This window comes from Labrus bergylta, chromosome 16 (assembly GCF_963930695.1).
Source record: "Labrus bergylta chromosome 16, fLabBer1.1, whole genome shotgun sequence".
Lineage (NCBI taxonomy): Eukaryota > Metazoa > Chordata > Actinopteri > Labriformes > Labridae > Labrus > Labrus bergylta.
In genome coordinates, this window is record NC_089210.1 from 21,190,073 (window position 1) to 21,206,197 (window position 16,125).

General features: G+C 41.7%; 1 protein-coding gene across 2 annotated transcripts in view; it reads left to right on the forward strand.

Annotated features, from left to right (window-relative positions):
- prkcab (protein kinase C, alpha, b) overlaps window positions 1–16,125 on the forward strand; it is a 97,646-nt gene that overhangs the window by 24,514 nt on the left and 57,007 nt on the right. For both annotated transcript variants that reach the window (XM_029277790.2, XM_065964989.1), the window contains exon 3: window positions 7,718–7,800. In XM_029277790.2, the coding sequence (XP_029133623.2) occupies window positions 7,718–7,800 (83 nt within the window). The remainder of the gene's footprint in view (window positions 1–7,717; window positions 7,801–16,125) is intronic.

A 16,125-nucleotide genomic window follows, 5' to 3' on the forward strand; every position in this document is an offset into this window, starting at 1 on the left:
GTCCTGCCGGGGGAATCTGAAGGGAGTTTAAAGATTGAATGAACTGAATGAGAAAGTTTTCTGCTCAAAGCAGCTGTTGTATGACTAGTTGGTTATAATTTATAGATTAATGGGTAGTGATTTACAAATGTTACTATTTTTTTTTATTTGACAGAAAAATATGAGCAGAATAAATAAATGACATCTTGAAGTTGAGGAGAAGCTTCTCCTGTGGCCTCTCTCTGTCTGTTTGACCTGTCACTGAGTCACTCCGCTGTGGTCACTGGCCATCGATCTCCTCCAGTCTCCAGATAGAGCGAGGTGGGGAGCGGTCACGACCCCGGGAGCTATGGGAATCTGGGAACTGTCACTCAGTGCAGCGACATGAGTTCAAATGTCACACTGTCAATGTCAGATACTTGAGGACGTGATATAAAGCTAGCGTTTTTGCTCCCAGCATGGACTAAGGCTGTACAGTAAATCGCTACGGCATCGGTATCGCAATATGAGCTTCCACAATAAACACATCAAAAAAGTGGCGTCATGCAATCCACATACATTAACTGATTTTAAAAAGTCAACATAACATATGATTTCATAATGGCAGTTTTGTAAGAAGGCCCCTCACCATACGGGACGTACTGCAGACTCCAGAAGGCTGGAATGATTCTTGACGGTAAACAACCTACAGGGATATAGTTTCTCTTTGAACTCAATCAAACTTTGATGAGAACTTGACCCACGCAGGAGTAGTGCTCTCTGCTCTGTGTAGGATGCAGCACTCATATAGACCCATTCACTTCTCTTGATGGTTATCTGCCCTCTTTTTTTTCCCCCCTCTCTCATTCAGCACTTCCACAGTAATAGCATCATTCACTGGTCTCTCTCTAACGTGCACGTTTCCCTCCGACTTCTCTTTTTGTTTGCACACATGCATCAGCGACTGTTTATTTTTAGTGGCCAGGTGTAGAGGTGTAGAGAGGAAATGTCTTCCCTCACTTATTCACCACAGTGGGGTTCAGTACACACTGTTCCAGCCCTGGCCAGAATGGAGCCTAAAAATAGAGGAAAATACACCTCCCTCCCTCCCTCCCTCCCTCCCTGCCTCACCCTCTCCTCCCTTCTGCCATTTTTCTCGCCTGAAATGACAAACACTCTGCAGAAAGCCCATGGAGCCATAACAAAAGGGGAACATTTAACACGATCTGCAGCCTGGTTTGGATGAAGCATGTCTGTTCTGGTCTGCATAAACTGTCTTGCAAAATGAAGTGAAAGCATATTTTGTCATCGTTTTCAGAGAGTTGTGAAGGCGACAGATTATTTTAACACTAGAAAGGATGTAAATGCAAGAGTGCATTAACATTTCTGACTCCCTCTGAAGCATCCGTCTCAGCACTCATAGGAGCCCTGAACCCCTGTGGAGTCGTTCCCTCCCTCTCCACATATTCATCCATCCTCTTGCGCACTTCACCCTCTCCCTCCTGTGGACCTCAGATCAAAGCCGGCGCTCTCTTTGTGTTCTGATGCACTCCGGGGGGTGGGGGGGAGCCCGGATCAATTGAATGTGTCTGGAAGGTATTGAGTTTGGTCCGGCGCTGCAGGTGTCTTGCCTTGCTCCCTTATCTCCCACCGCAGGCTTTTCATCTGGACAACAGCGCCGCGTAATTCTATTAACGCTGGTTTGGTAGATTACCAATTTGACCAGATTAGCCAGGGCTAACCCCACAGTTTATCAGATCAGTAATGGATAGTGTAAAGGATGTGGATAGAGAGGTGAGGAAATACCACCACAGCATGAAAACACCCCACACCGTCAGAGAAACACAAACAGAGCGTATAATGTGCTTTCCACCTTCACACTCAAAAAGGAAGCGTTTGTGTATTGTAAGCTGCTTTGTAATGCCAAAGCCCCTTATCTCTGTGCTTATGCAATTAGGCTGGTGAAACAAAAGACCTTCCGTAATTAATCATAATATCCCTGACGAAACAGTATGTCACTGTGTCACCTCTGTTCCTGCTTTTCTATAGCAGTGAAGACGAAACCATCTGGAGATGACTACGCTTCTTACCGCTGAGTTCCCCAGTCAGACAGGGAGCCGTGCCTGAGTCATTGGAAAGATTTATTATAGTGGCATTAAAATCAGCAAATTGACTCTTAATGAAGTGCACCTCCAGGTCCCTTTGTGAGCCACTCTTACACTCTTTTCTCTCTTAGAAGGAGAACAATATTGTTGTTGATCTGAGCTGCAGGGTGCAGGTGTAAATGTGGTTTGTGAGCAAAGCCTGTATATAAGAAGTGGAAGTGGCTGCTTGCTTTCAAAAGTGAAGCTGATACAGATGTGCCTTTAGTATCTTGTTATAGATGGAACAGGATGGCTCAACTTGCTGCAACAATTTAAATGTCACTCTCAGTTATAGAAAATGTGCCTGAACTTTTCGAGGCGGCTGCACCCAAAAGAAATTCAATTTTAGCGTCTTCGCATAACAAGCATGCACATTGCAAATGTCTGCTTGAATGCACTGAATAGGAAAACTGCATTATGTTTATGTACCATGCAATCACATCTGTATTCAAATTCATTTGACCTATAAAATGTGAATCTACTTCTTTGATTTATTACCTCTGTAAATGTTCTCCCAAGGAGTTTAAGCTCTCAATTATTGTAATAATTGAATCATGGTCCCATTTAAGGTAAAGGTGGGCATGCTTTAGGGGTTACCTGCATATGACAAGTCGCTACTTCTCCTATCATATTTCAATCAACCAAAGTAAGGCTTTAAAATACATATCCACCTTCTCATTCGGGTAATTTCTGACCCAGAATGCATCTGTGTTTCAGCCACTGCAGCATATTGTCCTCTGCTTTCTTAAGACAGCTTTTAGATTAATGTGTGGGTCCGTGTGTGTGCGTGTGTGCAAGAAAGTCGACGCCAGGGATTATAGTCGCAGAGAAACACTGTCTCTTTCTTGTGTAAGTCTGAGTAAGCCTGCCTGACACGCGCACACACACACACACACACGCACACACACACACACACACACACACACACACACATATCATGCACACACACACACATGAAATATTCCAAAGCTAGATTTATCCCTTCCACTTTTGCCCAGCTTAGCGGCCCTCCTTCACCTCTGAACTGAGATCAGTGTCATCTCCGTCGGCTCGGCTCCACGCTGCAGCACCAGAAGACGCTCGAACTGGTCTGAGATCAGCATGAAAGGCGGGGAGGGAGGAGTGGGAGTGTGGCTCATGGTGTGAGAAGGGCTGGTGGTTGGGGGGGGGGGGGAGAAAGACCTATGGACGTCATTACTCCCGTGATTCATACTGTAAGTAGGCTGCAGGGAGGGAAAGAAAAACCCGATGGATGCACTCATAAGTGACCCTGCTGAGTGAAAAAACTGTGTAACAGAACATTAAAATACACAAAGCAGGTTCTGCCTGTTTGTCCTCCTCCTTTGCATGTAAGCAAATGTTTGTTATTTTCCTAATTTCATTGACAGCAGAGTGGGCAGGATGTAGGCTGGCAGGTTTGAAAGTTTGACTCTGGGGCAAGTTGGAGGTGGATATGAAGTGGGATTGAATGTTTTCAGGTCAATATTAAAACATTTTGCCAATATTCTCAGCAGGAAAACATTGAATTTTGAAATGCTCTTTCAGAAAAAAAAGAGGTATTTCAACACATTTGTTTTCCCTTTTGTCTGTTTGTCTCCCTGCTTTTTAAAACCCTTTCAGAGTCACACAAAAAGGGCCCTTGAAATGTCAAAAAATGGTTCTGACTGTGGTAGTTGTTCATCCAAATCCTTTCTCAACCATTATTGGATCATAAAGGTTGGATTTAACAATTTTAAGTTGCAAAATATGGAAAACTTATCAAAAATATCAAAAAGAGTCAAAAGTGAAAAGTACTTCCAGTGTCGGTGTCATATTCATGTTAATCAGAATTAAACGTCCCCATAATGACGCTCCAGCAACCTATCGGCATTCATCATTGTCTGATGGACCATATAGCTGCTGCAATATCCGGGAGTAGCGCCGTTCATCGTTTGAGTTTCATTTCAACAGTAGTATACTGTATATGTTTTTATAGCAGCTTCACTCCGGCTCACTTCAGCGGTATGAGCCTTGAGACTTTTTTGTGATTTACTTGCAGTTAATGGGAATCAAGTTTACCAAAATAACATCATTGCAGATGATGCAGAACATGCAGATTTGCAAATAGTTAAAAGTCAAGCTTTGTCAGAGCTTTTGTCAAGAGGAAAATAACTTTTAAAATGTTTGTTTGATCGATCACCTCTGATGAGTCTCAGTCAGTCAGGGGAACTAAACGCTGATCGGCTCAAGCAGATTGCTGATGTTTAAACATTTGGTTTATAATAGATTGGTAGCTGCTCTTTAATGTACCAGATATCTCTTTATTGAGACGATTACATCATCATGAAAATGCTGCCGAGAGGTGATTGTATGAGTGTAGCACAGATGATTTTCATATGAGCGTTTCTCCGGCAAACACCAAAACCTCCTGATACGTCATTGGTCAATACAGCTTGGACTACAAATGTACACTTCCCAATGCTGAAAATCCAGACCCCCATGTAAAGATTCTACATGTTTATGTTGAATCTGTAAATTGAGATGATTGACATTCAAGCAAACAGCGATTACATCACACAGGCTGTTTGGCCTCTTCTTTCACCTCCGTTACTACCTCTGCTGCTGGCTGGATGGCAATACAGCTTTACAACACTGTTCTGCCTGCATACCTTTGACACAATTAAAGTCAGTGTAATAATGTCCTGCCTTGAAGAGTGTGTGTCAAGAGGCTGCAGTTTAAACCAAGCCATACAACATTGAACTCCAATAAGCAGTGAACAACCCCCAAGAGAACATGACAATGTGCAATCAGTCTTTTTCTAGATTACACTACCAGACTGTCTGCAATATTACTTTAATCCCAGTGCTATCATTTCATTGCTACTAGCAATGTAATAAATTACATTATTACATTGCATTACTACATTCATAAAAGTGCCATTTTTAAGTTATTTGAAGGCTTAAGTCGAGGGAAATTAGACTGTAACTATCTATGAACCTTGAAATTGTTGCGTTTGATTGTTTTTTTTTGTGCCAATGTTGAGTTTTGTTTGTCTGTATTTTATTTCATCTGCTTACGTGGAGTTAGTCTGCTTTCTGTTGGACAGGCGGGTGCCAAAGACTGGTTGTTAGCTTGTGCTAGCGAGTAGTAGCATGAAATGTACAAACAGTAAATAAACAGACGATGTCCTGCAGTGAGGGTGAACCTTGTGGTAGCTCTGAGCCAATGAGGAGGGGCCCAGTTTGAATGATTTGTTTACAAGCTGAAACTAAAAATGCTACCGACTTGACGTTTAACCATGCAGGTTATTTTTGTGTTGAGATCTCACCAAACAGACATTTTCACACTAACCGATAGTCAGAATGGATTAAAGCAAAGTCAGCCATTAGCATTTACTTTCGACCACCTGCAATGAGAACATGGGTGAAAAGTCTGACTTACCAAACATTTCTGTGCCCTAAAATCCCTCCCTGTGTGCATTCACACCGGTGCAGAGTCTGTTTCTGAACATTATGAAAATGACAAATGGCACAGATGAAAACTTCACAGCACGGATAAATCACTTTGAGCCACTTTTTTGCTGAGCCTTTTTTTTTTATTCCCCTCCTCTCTGCCTCTTTTCCTTTTTATTACTGAGGGAGATGAATTTATGCTTTAGCTGCCACCGGCTCAGCACTGCTTCATGTCTGATGCACACACACACACACACACACACACACACACACACACACACGCCCAGACACACTCAAAGAAACACACTGAGTATTTGGGATGGATTAGGTTTATGATTATGGGCAGATAGAGAGAGATAGTTATCATCATCGTTATATTTTCAGTATAATATACTGAACATAATGATGATGACACCTCTCTCTCTCTCTCTCTCTCTCTCTCTCTCTCTCTCTCTCTCTCTCTCTCTGTGTATATATATATATATATATATATATATATATCTGGAAATGTTTCTTAATAACTGATAATAATGATACAGTCCAGGCTCCTGCTGTTTCTTAGATTCGTTTCTGTGTTTTTTTTTAAAAACCCATGGCCGTCAGATTGTCTGGCAAGTGGGACTTAGCTGGCAGAGTGATACACAAAAAAAAAGAAACACAAACACAGAGGAGATTGAGCACAAAAGTGCACATGAACACTCAGGCAGCTTGACAAAAATCGAAGCAGACAGATTGTGTGAGAATAAAAACGAAGCAAGAATGAGGATTCTGAAATGATGGCTGGAAAAAAACACAACAATTTTGGGTACACGGCGCGAGAGTCAGACTGAAAGTCAGCATGTGATCTGGACCTCACAGATGTCCACTCGTTTGCTTTGTTCCCTGCAGATCTGCAGCAGTGTCCAAATGTAAATGCCAGTGTCACTGTTGGTGGGAGCAGCGTCAGGTGTCATGTCAGCCGTGTCACGCTGAGTGACACCCTGCTAGGGCCGAGACAATGATGCAGTCGGCATCATTTAAGCGGACTGTAAAGAGCTGACGGCTGCAGGACACACCAGATCGTGCAGTGACATTTTTTTTGTGTGGGTGTTAGCGTAGGAGTGCACATGCATGAAGCATGGGGGTGTGTTTTCCTCTCTGCTTTTTTTCTTGCTTGTACACGGCAGGCTTGTCAAAATGACTTTGAGGTTGATTGATGATGATTTACATTCTCTCATTTGCTACCTCTGTTTCTGTTTCTCAAACAGCATTAACAATTTTGAAATTTTGTCCTGATACCTGCTTTGATTTTTGTATCATCCAATATCATAATACACATATTATCAATCAATGAATCTTTATCTGTTTAACAAGAAAAAGAAAGAAAAACCTTCTTCTGACAGGCAGAAACCTCGAGCAGAACCAGACTCTTGTTCAACAGCCATCTGCTGAGACTTGTCTTTGTAGAAAAACATGTCTTGTTCAAACATTTTTAGCTTTCACTGACATTACACACTTTGTTAGCGCCACACTGTTGTTGTTCGTTACATGGTAATAACTGAAACTGAACGTTTCTTTAAGGGAGTAAGTGATTCAACATATTTAAGGATGTGCTCATTGAGATGAGGCATTTTAGGCAGAATCCGAGGCTGGTACCCAACTCAACAATTTTCTTTTGCATTTAGCACTTTCACACAAATCTTCACCCTATGCCTAACATAGGAACAAACCAAGGAGCGACCTCCAGTGTTTAAAAATGAAGCCAATGCAGAAGTGCAAAATCCTGCAGTTCCTTCAGTGTCCACTTGAGGCTGGCTCCAAGAGCCCTGGAAGTCTTATACACACCATAGCCAAAAATACAGTTTTTACAGCATAAATGAACATGTTTACAGCCTGGTACCAAAAACAAATAGGTCTGATTAGTTATTGTCATCACGGGCACACACTGTACGGGGGGGCTGAATTTTTTTCTAACACATTTGTTTAGATGTCATGAAAGATGCATGTTATCCAAAGTCAGGCGTGTAGCTGACATGATTGACAGGTGGGGGCGATGTAGCGGTTTGTCAGGAGGATTAAAACCCGCCTCCGCTCACTCTCAGGCTGTCGTTAGGCTGACTGAACGTTACAATGAGACAGGATTTCCAGTATCGTAAACTGATACTTTAAAACACTCTTCTCTGTTTCTCTCTCTTCTCTCTCAGTTTGCTGTTTTGTGGTTCACAAACGCTGCCATGAGTTCGTCACCTTCTCCTGTCCTGGTGCTGACAAAGGACCCGACACAGACGTAAGTGGTTTTCTACTTCTTCCAGACTTCTTTTTTCACTTCCTCCCATTCAGCTCTTTCAATACCCAGACACCTGGCTGCATCTGTCTGCAACATAAAACACACCTTTACATGAATATATTGGAATATTAAAAGACTGGGAAGAGAAAATATACAGAAAAGGGGAGAATCTGTTTCCAAAAAATAAGAATTCCATACCCCTCTTCAGACTGCTTTTTTATTTATTTATTTATTTATTCAGCTCAGCCTTCACCGCGTCTTTGTACATTCATAATGATTCCAGGACAGTGTAAAATTCTTGTCCCAGTCTGTGAGTTTACATTGTGTTTCGATGAAGCACGGCACAGTGGAAACTACACACACACACACACACAGACAGACAAGCACGCACACACGGCGCTGCGCTACCCCGCTTGGTTCAGCTGAAATCGTCTCACCTCTGTAACGCCTCTGTTACTACCTCCAAAAACGGTACAGAGGTGGATTCTCTTGGTCTGTCTGCCCCCCCCCCCACACCCCACACCCATTACATCACCACGACATTCAGACTGGAAGCGAAATGTCACAGGAGCGTAAATATCACAGCTCAAAACGTCAGTCTGAATCAAGCTTTTATGTCGTCTGGCCCATATCCTCTGTTTTTTTTTTTTTAAGTAGTTTCCAAGATGTTTTTTGGTAACTGATAAGAAAAGTGCAGTCTGTGCTTCTTTAAACACAGCAATTCAGATGTCAAACGGACAGAAGAGCCTGAAAGGATGAGCTCAAAGCAGAAGAGCAAGAGTTGAACTGTCTGGTGAAAGATGGATACAGCACTGAGTCAAAGGACGTCAAGAAGTCCTCTCAACCTCTCCGAAAATGTAGTTCAACAGGAAACTAAAACTCCTGTGTGCACAGCTACAGAGAGCCAAACATACGTCTGGTAAAAGTTTGTTTTTGAAGTTTTTACTGGAAGTAAACGTGAAAAGAAGAGGACAAGGAGGGACGATGAATTTGAAAACAAAAAGGAAATGAGGAGATCCCTTAAACGGATATTAGACGAGTGTTGAAAAGCATTGATTACTTTTTCTCAAAAGGCTTGATTGAGTTTCAGGTAAGTTTCTCATTCTACGATGTAACAAGGTATCAGATAAACATTTAGCATCTGGACAGAGACAGCTCAGCCATCTGAGGAACATGTACAGTCCAAAAGCAATGTGGACATTACTTACAATGCCATCCTGAAAATATTTGGCTCTTGGGGTTTCTGGTGAAGCTTCTTAAAAAAGCTGCTGGAAACGTGTTGTTTCCTCCTGTCTAGATCCCTGCTTTGGTTGATCCTACTTCTCAGATGAAAGCATCTGCTGGATGAAAATGTAGAATTGTAGAAAATCCTGGCCAAGACTTCCTTTTCCATTTCCTGGTTATTTCTTACAGTCCAGCTACTGTAGCATCAGTAGACATGACGGAGGAGACAATGTCACAACTAGATTGTTATCTGCTCTTTATATTCAAATGTCTGCTTGTAGAGACTAATAGAGTTTGTTCATTCATTCACACACATTTCTTTGGTGCTCAGCGTTCCCAAGATGGGAAGTTGTTTTTTCCTACTGTGGTGTGTTCAGGAGCTTCATGTTGTAACAAGGAAACAACAATGGATGCTGCAAAGATGATAAGTTGATCATGTTATCATGTGTACAGAAGCTTATGTTTCTTATGCAATATGACACGTTGAATTGACAAGAGAAACATAAATTGCAATACATGAATTCATGCAAACTGAACAAATGCTTTGGTCCGCCTCTTTTCAGCATTATTTAACACTAAACTCAGAAACCAGATACCAACATTTTCTCTGACTGTCTCAGTTGTTGCAGAAATACTTATCTGTTTGTGTCCGAAAAACATGAGCTGGAAACAGTTGGCATAGTAATCCTCTTAAAAATGTGATGCAGCGTCCCTCATTTGTATACCCTGCATCTCACAAAAATCCATCCACACTGACCGTTTAATAACACTTAAAGACCGGCGTATCAATAATCCCTTATGAGAGGGAGTATTGCAATTTACCATCGTATTGATTTTCTGTAAAAGTCAACCTTCTACCTGCAGTATATCTCATGTGGAGCTCTTCTCTGTTGTTTGCTCCCACACATCAGGTGTGATGATATTGTCCCTCATTAGCTTTCTCTCTCTTTCCCCTGAACCAGTCCGGTGCTCACAGGGCAGAGTGGTGGTGTTGGTGGTGTTTTGAGTGAGTCTGACCTCTGTACTCCCTCAGGGTGCCGTATATATCTGTTAGGTGTGAATGTGTGACCTCGCTGCAACAGATGAACCTCCGTCTCCTCTTGCCTCTGGTCAGGGACAGAATGTGTCCTTGGTTAGATAAGAGATGAAGGTCAAGAGCAGCAGCAGAGTGAGCTGATGTCGGTGCTTCAACAGGCAACAAGCTTTACTGAAGCTATCAGAACCAATAGATGAATATAAAGACAAATCACACGTCTCTACCTCCTGTCCATTTAAAAAAAAAAAAAAAAAGTGAGAAAAACACTTTTTCTACTAAAAACACTCATTTAACATACCAATACAACATCAGAGATCCCTGCTTTTATTTTGAAAGGAACTTTCAGGTAACGCAACAAAAGAAGCATGTTATGTTAAGAAAATTTAAAGGGAAAGAAAAGCTAAAGAAGACGTTAAAAAAGTGAAATGTTAGATGTCAGAAGCTGAATTATACTTTTGGCTTTTGAAGCGGTAACCTACTATGTTGAAAAATGAAGCCAATGCTGAAGTGCAAAATCCTGGTTCGTTCAGGGTCCACTTGAGGCTGGCTCCAAGAGCCTCGGAAGTCACATACACACTCCATTCAAAAAAAGTTTTCACAGCAGAAATTAACATAGTTAATCAATATGCTAATGGTCTGGTTAGTTATTGTCCTCATGGGCTAACACTGTACAGGGAGGGTTATTTATAATGCATCCTTTTTGTTTTTTGTCGTATGATTGATGGGCAGGTGTGCTGTAGCAAAGGCTTGAAACCCGCCTCACCTCCAGCTCTCAGCCGGTCATTAGGCGGACTGAAAGTTAGGCTGAGACAGGATTTCCAGCATGGTGGTTTCCACAGATGAGCCTCTGGAGCCCCCTGCAGTAACAGATGGGTGACGTCACTCAGGCTCTGTCCATTAGTATTTACAGTCTATGGTTAAAAACTGAGCCGTCTGGGAGTTAAAAAAAAAAAAAAAAAAGGGGGTGTTGTTCTTTTCCATCACTGTGCCTGCAGGAAGACGCTGCTGTCTGTGCAGAGGCTTAGCTACAGTGCGCCTTAAGGGACAAAAATAGCAAGCGATCGATGCAATAAAAAAAAGGAATGCATTAATTCCAGACCTTAATCGGATTAATGCGTAAACACTGACAGCCCTGGAAAATATTGTGTACTTCTCCATAAGCCACCATTCTCTCCCGTCATTGGTTATTCATTTTAACTGTACGACTGCAGACACAAGAAGCCGATTAGAAGCTAGTAAGACTCTTTAATGAATGTTCCCTGGACAAGCTAATGAGACACACCCACACTAATGTCTCTCATGTTTCTTTTTGTGAACAACTTCACTGTCTTACTTTCACTTGTATTGACTGTATAATTGTCATGACTCTTCACCTCCTTCTTATCAGAAGTTGTTAAAGTTTTGTTTTTTTAAGTCTGCAGTTTAGTGAAGCTGTGTTTATTCAAAGCGGTCGCTCTGTATTGGCTCCTCTTCTTTCTGTCTTTATTTAAGACTCATTAGTCTTGTCGCACGCTGTCCAAGACCCATTGCTCATTTTCTGCATCGCTCCCGTGCTACTTTCTTATTATTCAGCCGTGCACCTCGCCAATTCCAACTGTCTATCTTCCTGCTTAACTATTTATCTCTGTCTTTCTCTTCCTCTATTTTATCACACACACTCCATCTCTCTCTCGCACACTCACTTACCTGCATATGTGGCTTAAAGTGCCCATTGTGGATTTTGATCTGCCTGTTTTTGTGCCCATTATCTACCGGCTGGCACAGAGTGAATGGAGGGCCCCCAAGGGACCTCTTTCAGCGCCATATAATGATACGAGACGAGCTCAAACACAAACAGCTCTTTTTTTTTAAAAAGAGTAGAGCACTTATTTTCCTCACTCTGTGCCCGTTTTTGACACTTTTATCAATAAAAACTGTTTATTTGCAGCTAAGAGAAAGTCAGTTTGTGGGGTGCTGGGGGTGCAGTGGTTAGTGCGCACTCCCCATGTATGGAGGCTATGGTCTTCCAAGCGGGCGGCCCGGGTTCGAATCCAGCCTGTGGCTCCTTTCCAGCATGTCATTCCCCTCTCTCTCTCTCTCTCGCTGATTTCCAACTCTATCCACTGTCCTATCTCTTAATTAAAGGCACAAAAATAAATCTTAAAAAAAAATAATAGAAAGTCAGTCTGTGAGAGATGCTACATACATGTATGACAGTAAAAATGCATATTTAAATTGTTTGAGCATTAACAGTAAATTATAGATGTATTTTTGGGATAGACTCAAACTAAAACCACATTACCGCTGTTCATCATCCTGATCAATGAACGTGGAAACATTGCAGCAATTTTGCTCATTGATGCTTTTTAAAAGATTTTGGATTTTTTTGTGCAATGAGGGAGCACAATGGCGAGAATATAAGCAACACATGTCCTTTAAATGTCACACGTAGCACCTCAACAAAGAGTCAATGAATCAACTGATCAGAGTGAATAATGATGACTCACATATCCATCAGTCCCTCCTTCTCATCATGACCTTATCTGCACACCTCCATCTCTCACCTCCTGAATCAGTCAGGGCTCTCTGGCTCGGACACACACACACACACACACACACACACACACACACACACACACACACACACACACACACACACACACACATACACACACACACACACACACACACACACACACACAATGTGAAGTTCGCTCGGGGTTGGGAGTGACCGTTAAGCTAACCTTGTTTCTGAACAGCATTATCCGTGCAGCCAATGCTTTGATCTGCTCACAATACGACGTGCAGAAGAGACAAGGAGAAGTTTGCATTAGCATTTAAGTGAAAAACGCTCTCTCAGTCCCTCTCTCTCTCTCTCTCTCTCTCTCTCTGTGTCTTTTATTCTTTACAGTTTTTTCATTCAGCACATTGTGAGGCGTGGGAGGTAAATAGTGCTGTATTATCAGTCAAGGATCACTCTGGAGCCAGTGAATGAAGGTGATTCATGCACAGAAAAATACAATGAGTGTTTCCTAACCAGGTGACAGTACATGTGTATAATGGGCCTGGCTGTTTCTCCAAATCCAGCCTTTTGAAGACCTTTTTGTTGTTGTTGTTTTTTCATCTTAATTTCAGTGACAGATTTGGTAGTTGTGACCAAGCAGATTATGCTTACATGGGTATATTGCAGTTTCTCTCCTTGGCAAATCCTCTTTGCAACCATCTGTCTTTCGCCCTGTTCATTAACGACCCTGCTGCAGAGAGTTAGCATGTGTTTCATGTATTTGACATTTGGATGGCTTTATTTCCACCCCAGCTCCATTTCTTTGATTATCACGTGTCTTTGCCTTGCTGTGTTTTTTTCCTAAAACCCATTAATTTGGAAATTGGTGTATTTACTTTCTGCCTTTCTCAAAGGTGCTAAAGTTTTGAAAGCACAACATACATGTATCTATTTACCCATAAAACACCTTTTATTGGTAATTGCTTTAAGGTAAGGGTTTGTTTTTAGGGAGTATTGTTTTCAGAAACTGTGTGGTTCTCACTACATTTGTTGTTGGCTACACAGCCGCTCCTTTTGCACACTTTCTCCTGAATGTAAAAGTTGTATTGTTGACAAGAATACGGCAACACACAACATCTGCTGCATGCATGAAATTCCCGAGGGGCTCCTTTTTGTTGATGTTCCACTTCTTTGTGCAGAAAAACACGATGACTGGCTGGTTTATAGCGTCGGTGAACAGTACCTGTCATACCTCTGGTACCTCTGGTATGTCAGGTACATGCAGGAAGAGAAATGAAGTAAGAGGGAGAGTCTCAGCATCTCAATGAGTCAGTTGAAGAAATGGACTTGCTGCATGTTTCTGCATGACTCTGAAGCATCCCAGGCTCCCTCCATCTCCTGTTGCAGCTGTGAAAGCTAAACGCTTCTTTGTGATGCTGCACTCTTTCTTTTCAGTTTGCAGGCATCAGTGCAGTCATCCTCGTTCTTTTAAGTGTATTTCTTATTTTTCAATCAATTCTTAGATAACTTGTGATGCCAGGTGTGTCTGCACACACACGCATCTGGGAGTTAGCAGAGTAACTTGGCAGCATTAGTCGTGCCGAGTGGAGTACAGAAGTGGACAATTCAGCTGGGTATCACATCATAAGAGCGTCGGTTTGGAGCCATTACTCTCCCGTCAGCTCATCTCTAACTTGCACCAACAGCTGGGCAACAACTAGCTAACTCGTCTGCTACAGCCGCTTACACAATGTCAAATCTCTCCACATGTTAATGCCGAAGTGCACAGAGAGCAGATTACAGCCTCGCTCAGTGCGTCAACACGTGCAGCAGAGAGAAGCCACTAGGGCAGGAAAGGATGATGAGTTAACTTGATGATAACTGTGCAATATGTGAAGCAGAGAAGAGGTCAGCTTAAAGGACGAACGTCTGCCTGTGTGTCATTAACCCAGAGGAACAGAACGCTCTTTAGATTACAGACGTTGCCGTTATGTAAGACACTGAGAGGCTGCTCCTCAGTCAGAGATCACATTCTGTATAAGCAACTTTACTTCAGGCTGAGCAGATGTCCCAGACTGACACTGCCCCTGGCTATTCACACAGATTGCTCCTAATGCTAGAAATAGCATGCAAATGATTTTTTTTATATATTTTTTTATTTTAAGCACTGTTTGTTTGACAGCTGCCCAAAAATTCAAGGGGGGACTCAGCCATGTTTCATTTTAAAGAGTGTTTTTTGAGTTCACTGTAAGATGTCTAGCAACAGAAAGTAAGTGACAGGTAGAAGCTGCAATGATAAGTGGGTTTCAAGAAAAGGTATTCCTATTTTGATGATCTATAAAATGATTCAGTCAAAAGCAAAATTAAGAATAGTAAAAAATAGCTACTACTAGCAATATAATTTCCATGTAACTGGTTCTAAGCTGTCGTTTTGACAGAATAAAAGCTGCCTGTAGACTTCACTCTAGGGCTCTGAGAATTTGTTACAAGCGTTTCCTGCAATATTTTGACATTTAGGAAACACAACATCAGTTGATAAATCATCATTAAAAAATCAGCATCAGGAATTGGAAACTTGCCCCCATTCAATAAAATGCACACATAATAAAAGATCATATACAGAATGCTGGTCAGTTTATGTCGGGGGCACTCCTTGCTATTTTGGGAATCCTTTTATATTCATCACACGCTGTGTTCATACGATATTAAGTGCCTCAAACACATAAATCAATAAGCCTCAAACACTCTGGTGTCTGAACAGCTGGAAAATATGAGTGCTTACGTATTATGTAAGCTACTGATTTAATCACAGATATCAAATTTCAATCTGCAGTCATTGGTCTCATGGCTGGTTACATAAGTTAGTCAGCTGATTGACAAAGACTAATTGAGTTGATATATCTTTAAAGGCCATCAAATGTATTAGAAAAAATGTAAAATAATAAATATGACAAAATGTGTAATCTGACATACATTGATAAGTCTTTGGTAAATTGCCTCTGTTTTTATAAAGTCTTGTATTAATTCCTCCATTTTTGGATTGCATTCATGCCTTATTTTCATTTTTGCATCTTCTTTGTTTTAATATTTTTAAATGTTCATTTTTGTTTTTGACTGAAAGTCAGTTTTCCCATCCTGCAATATCACACCTAGCCTATGGTATGGTATAATCCTCGTCTCTGTATACAGTATTTCAACAGTAGTGTACATGCACACACCTAATTACACACAAACGTGTGGGACAAGTCGTTTGTAGTAAACACACCTTGCTATAGTTGTTATCTCTGCCATGTTAACACGTCTTCCTGTGCCGAGTGTGAGCACATGGAGTTATAATACGCTTGGTGTCAGACTGTCTCTTTTTAGTGCTACAATGATATGTGCAGATGAAAATATCACACGTTGCCTGAATGTGAAAATACTGGAGTGTGAGGATCTCTGTTTACACGGTCTTCCCCAGGCTGTGCAGCAGAGAAAAGTAAAACACTGCTGGCTCTCGCTCGGTCTCTCCTCCTCCCCTTATCATCACTCATGCAGCTCTAGTCATGTCAGAAAATGGCCACCTGCATGTTGGATAGCCTTG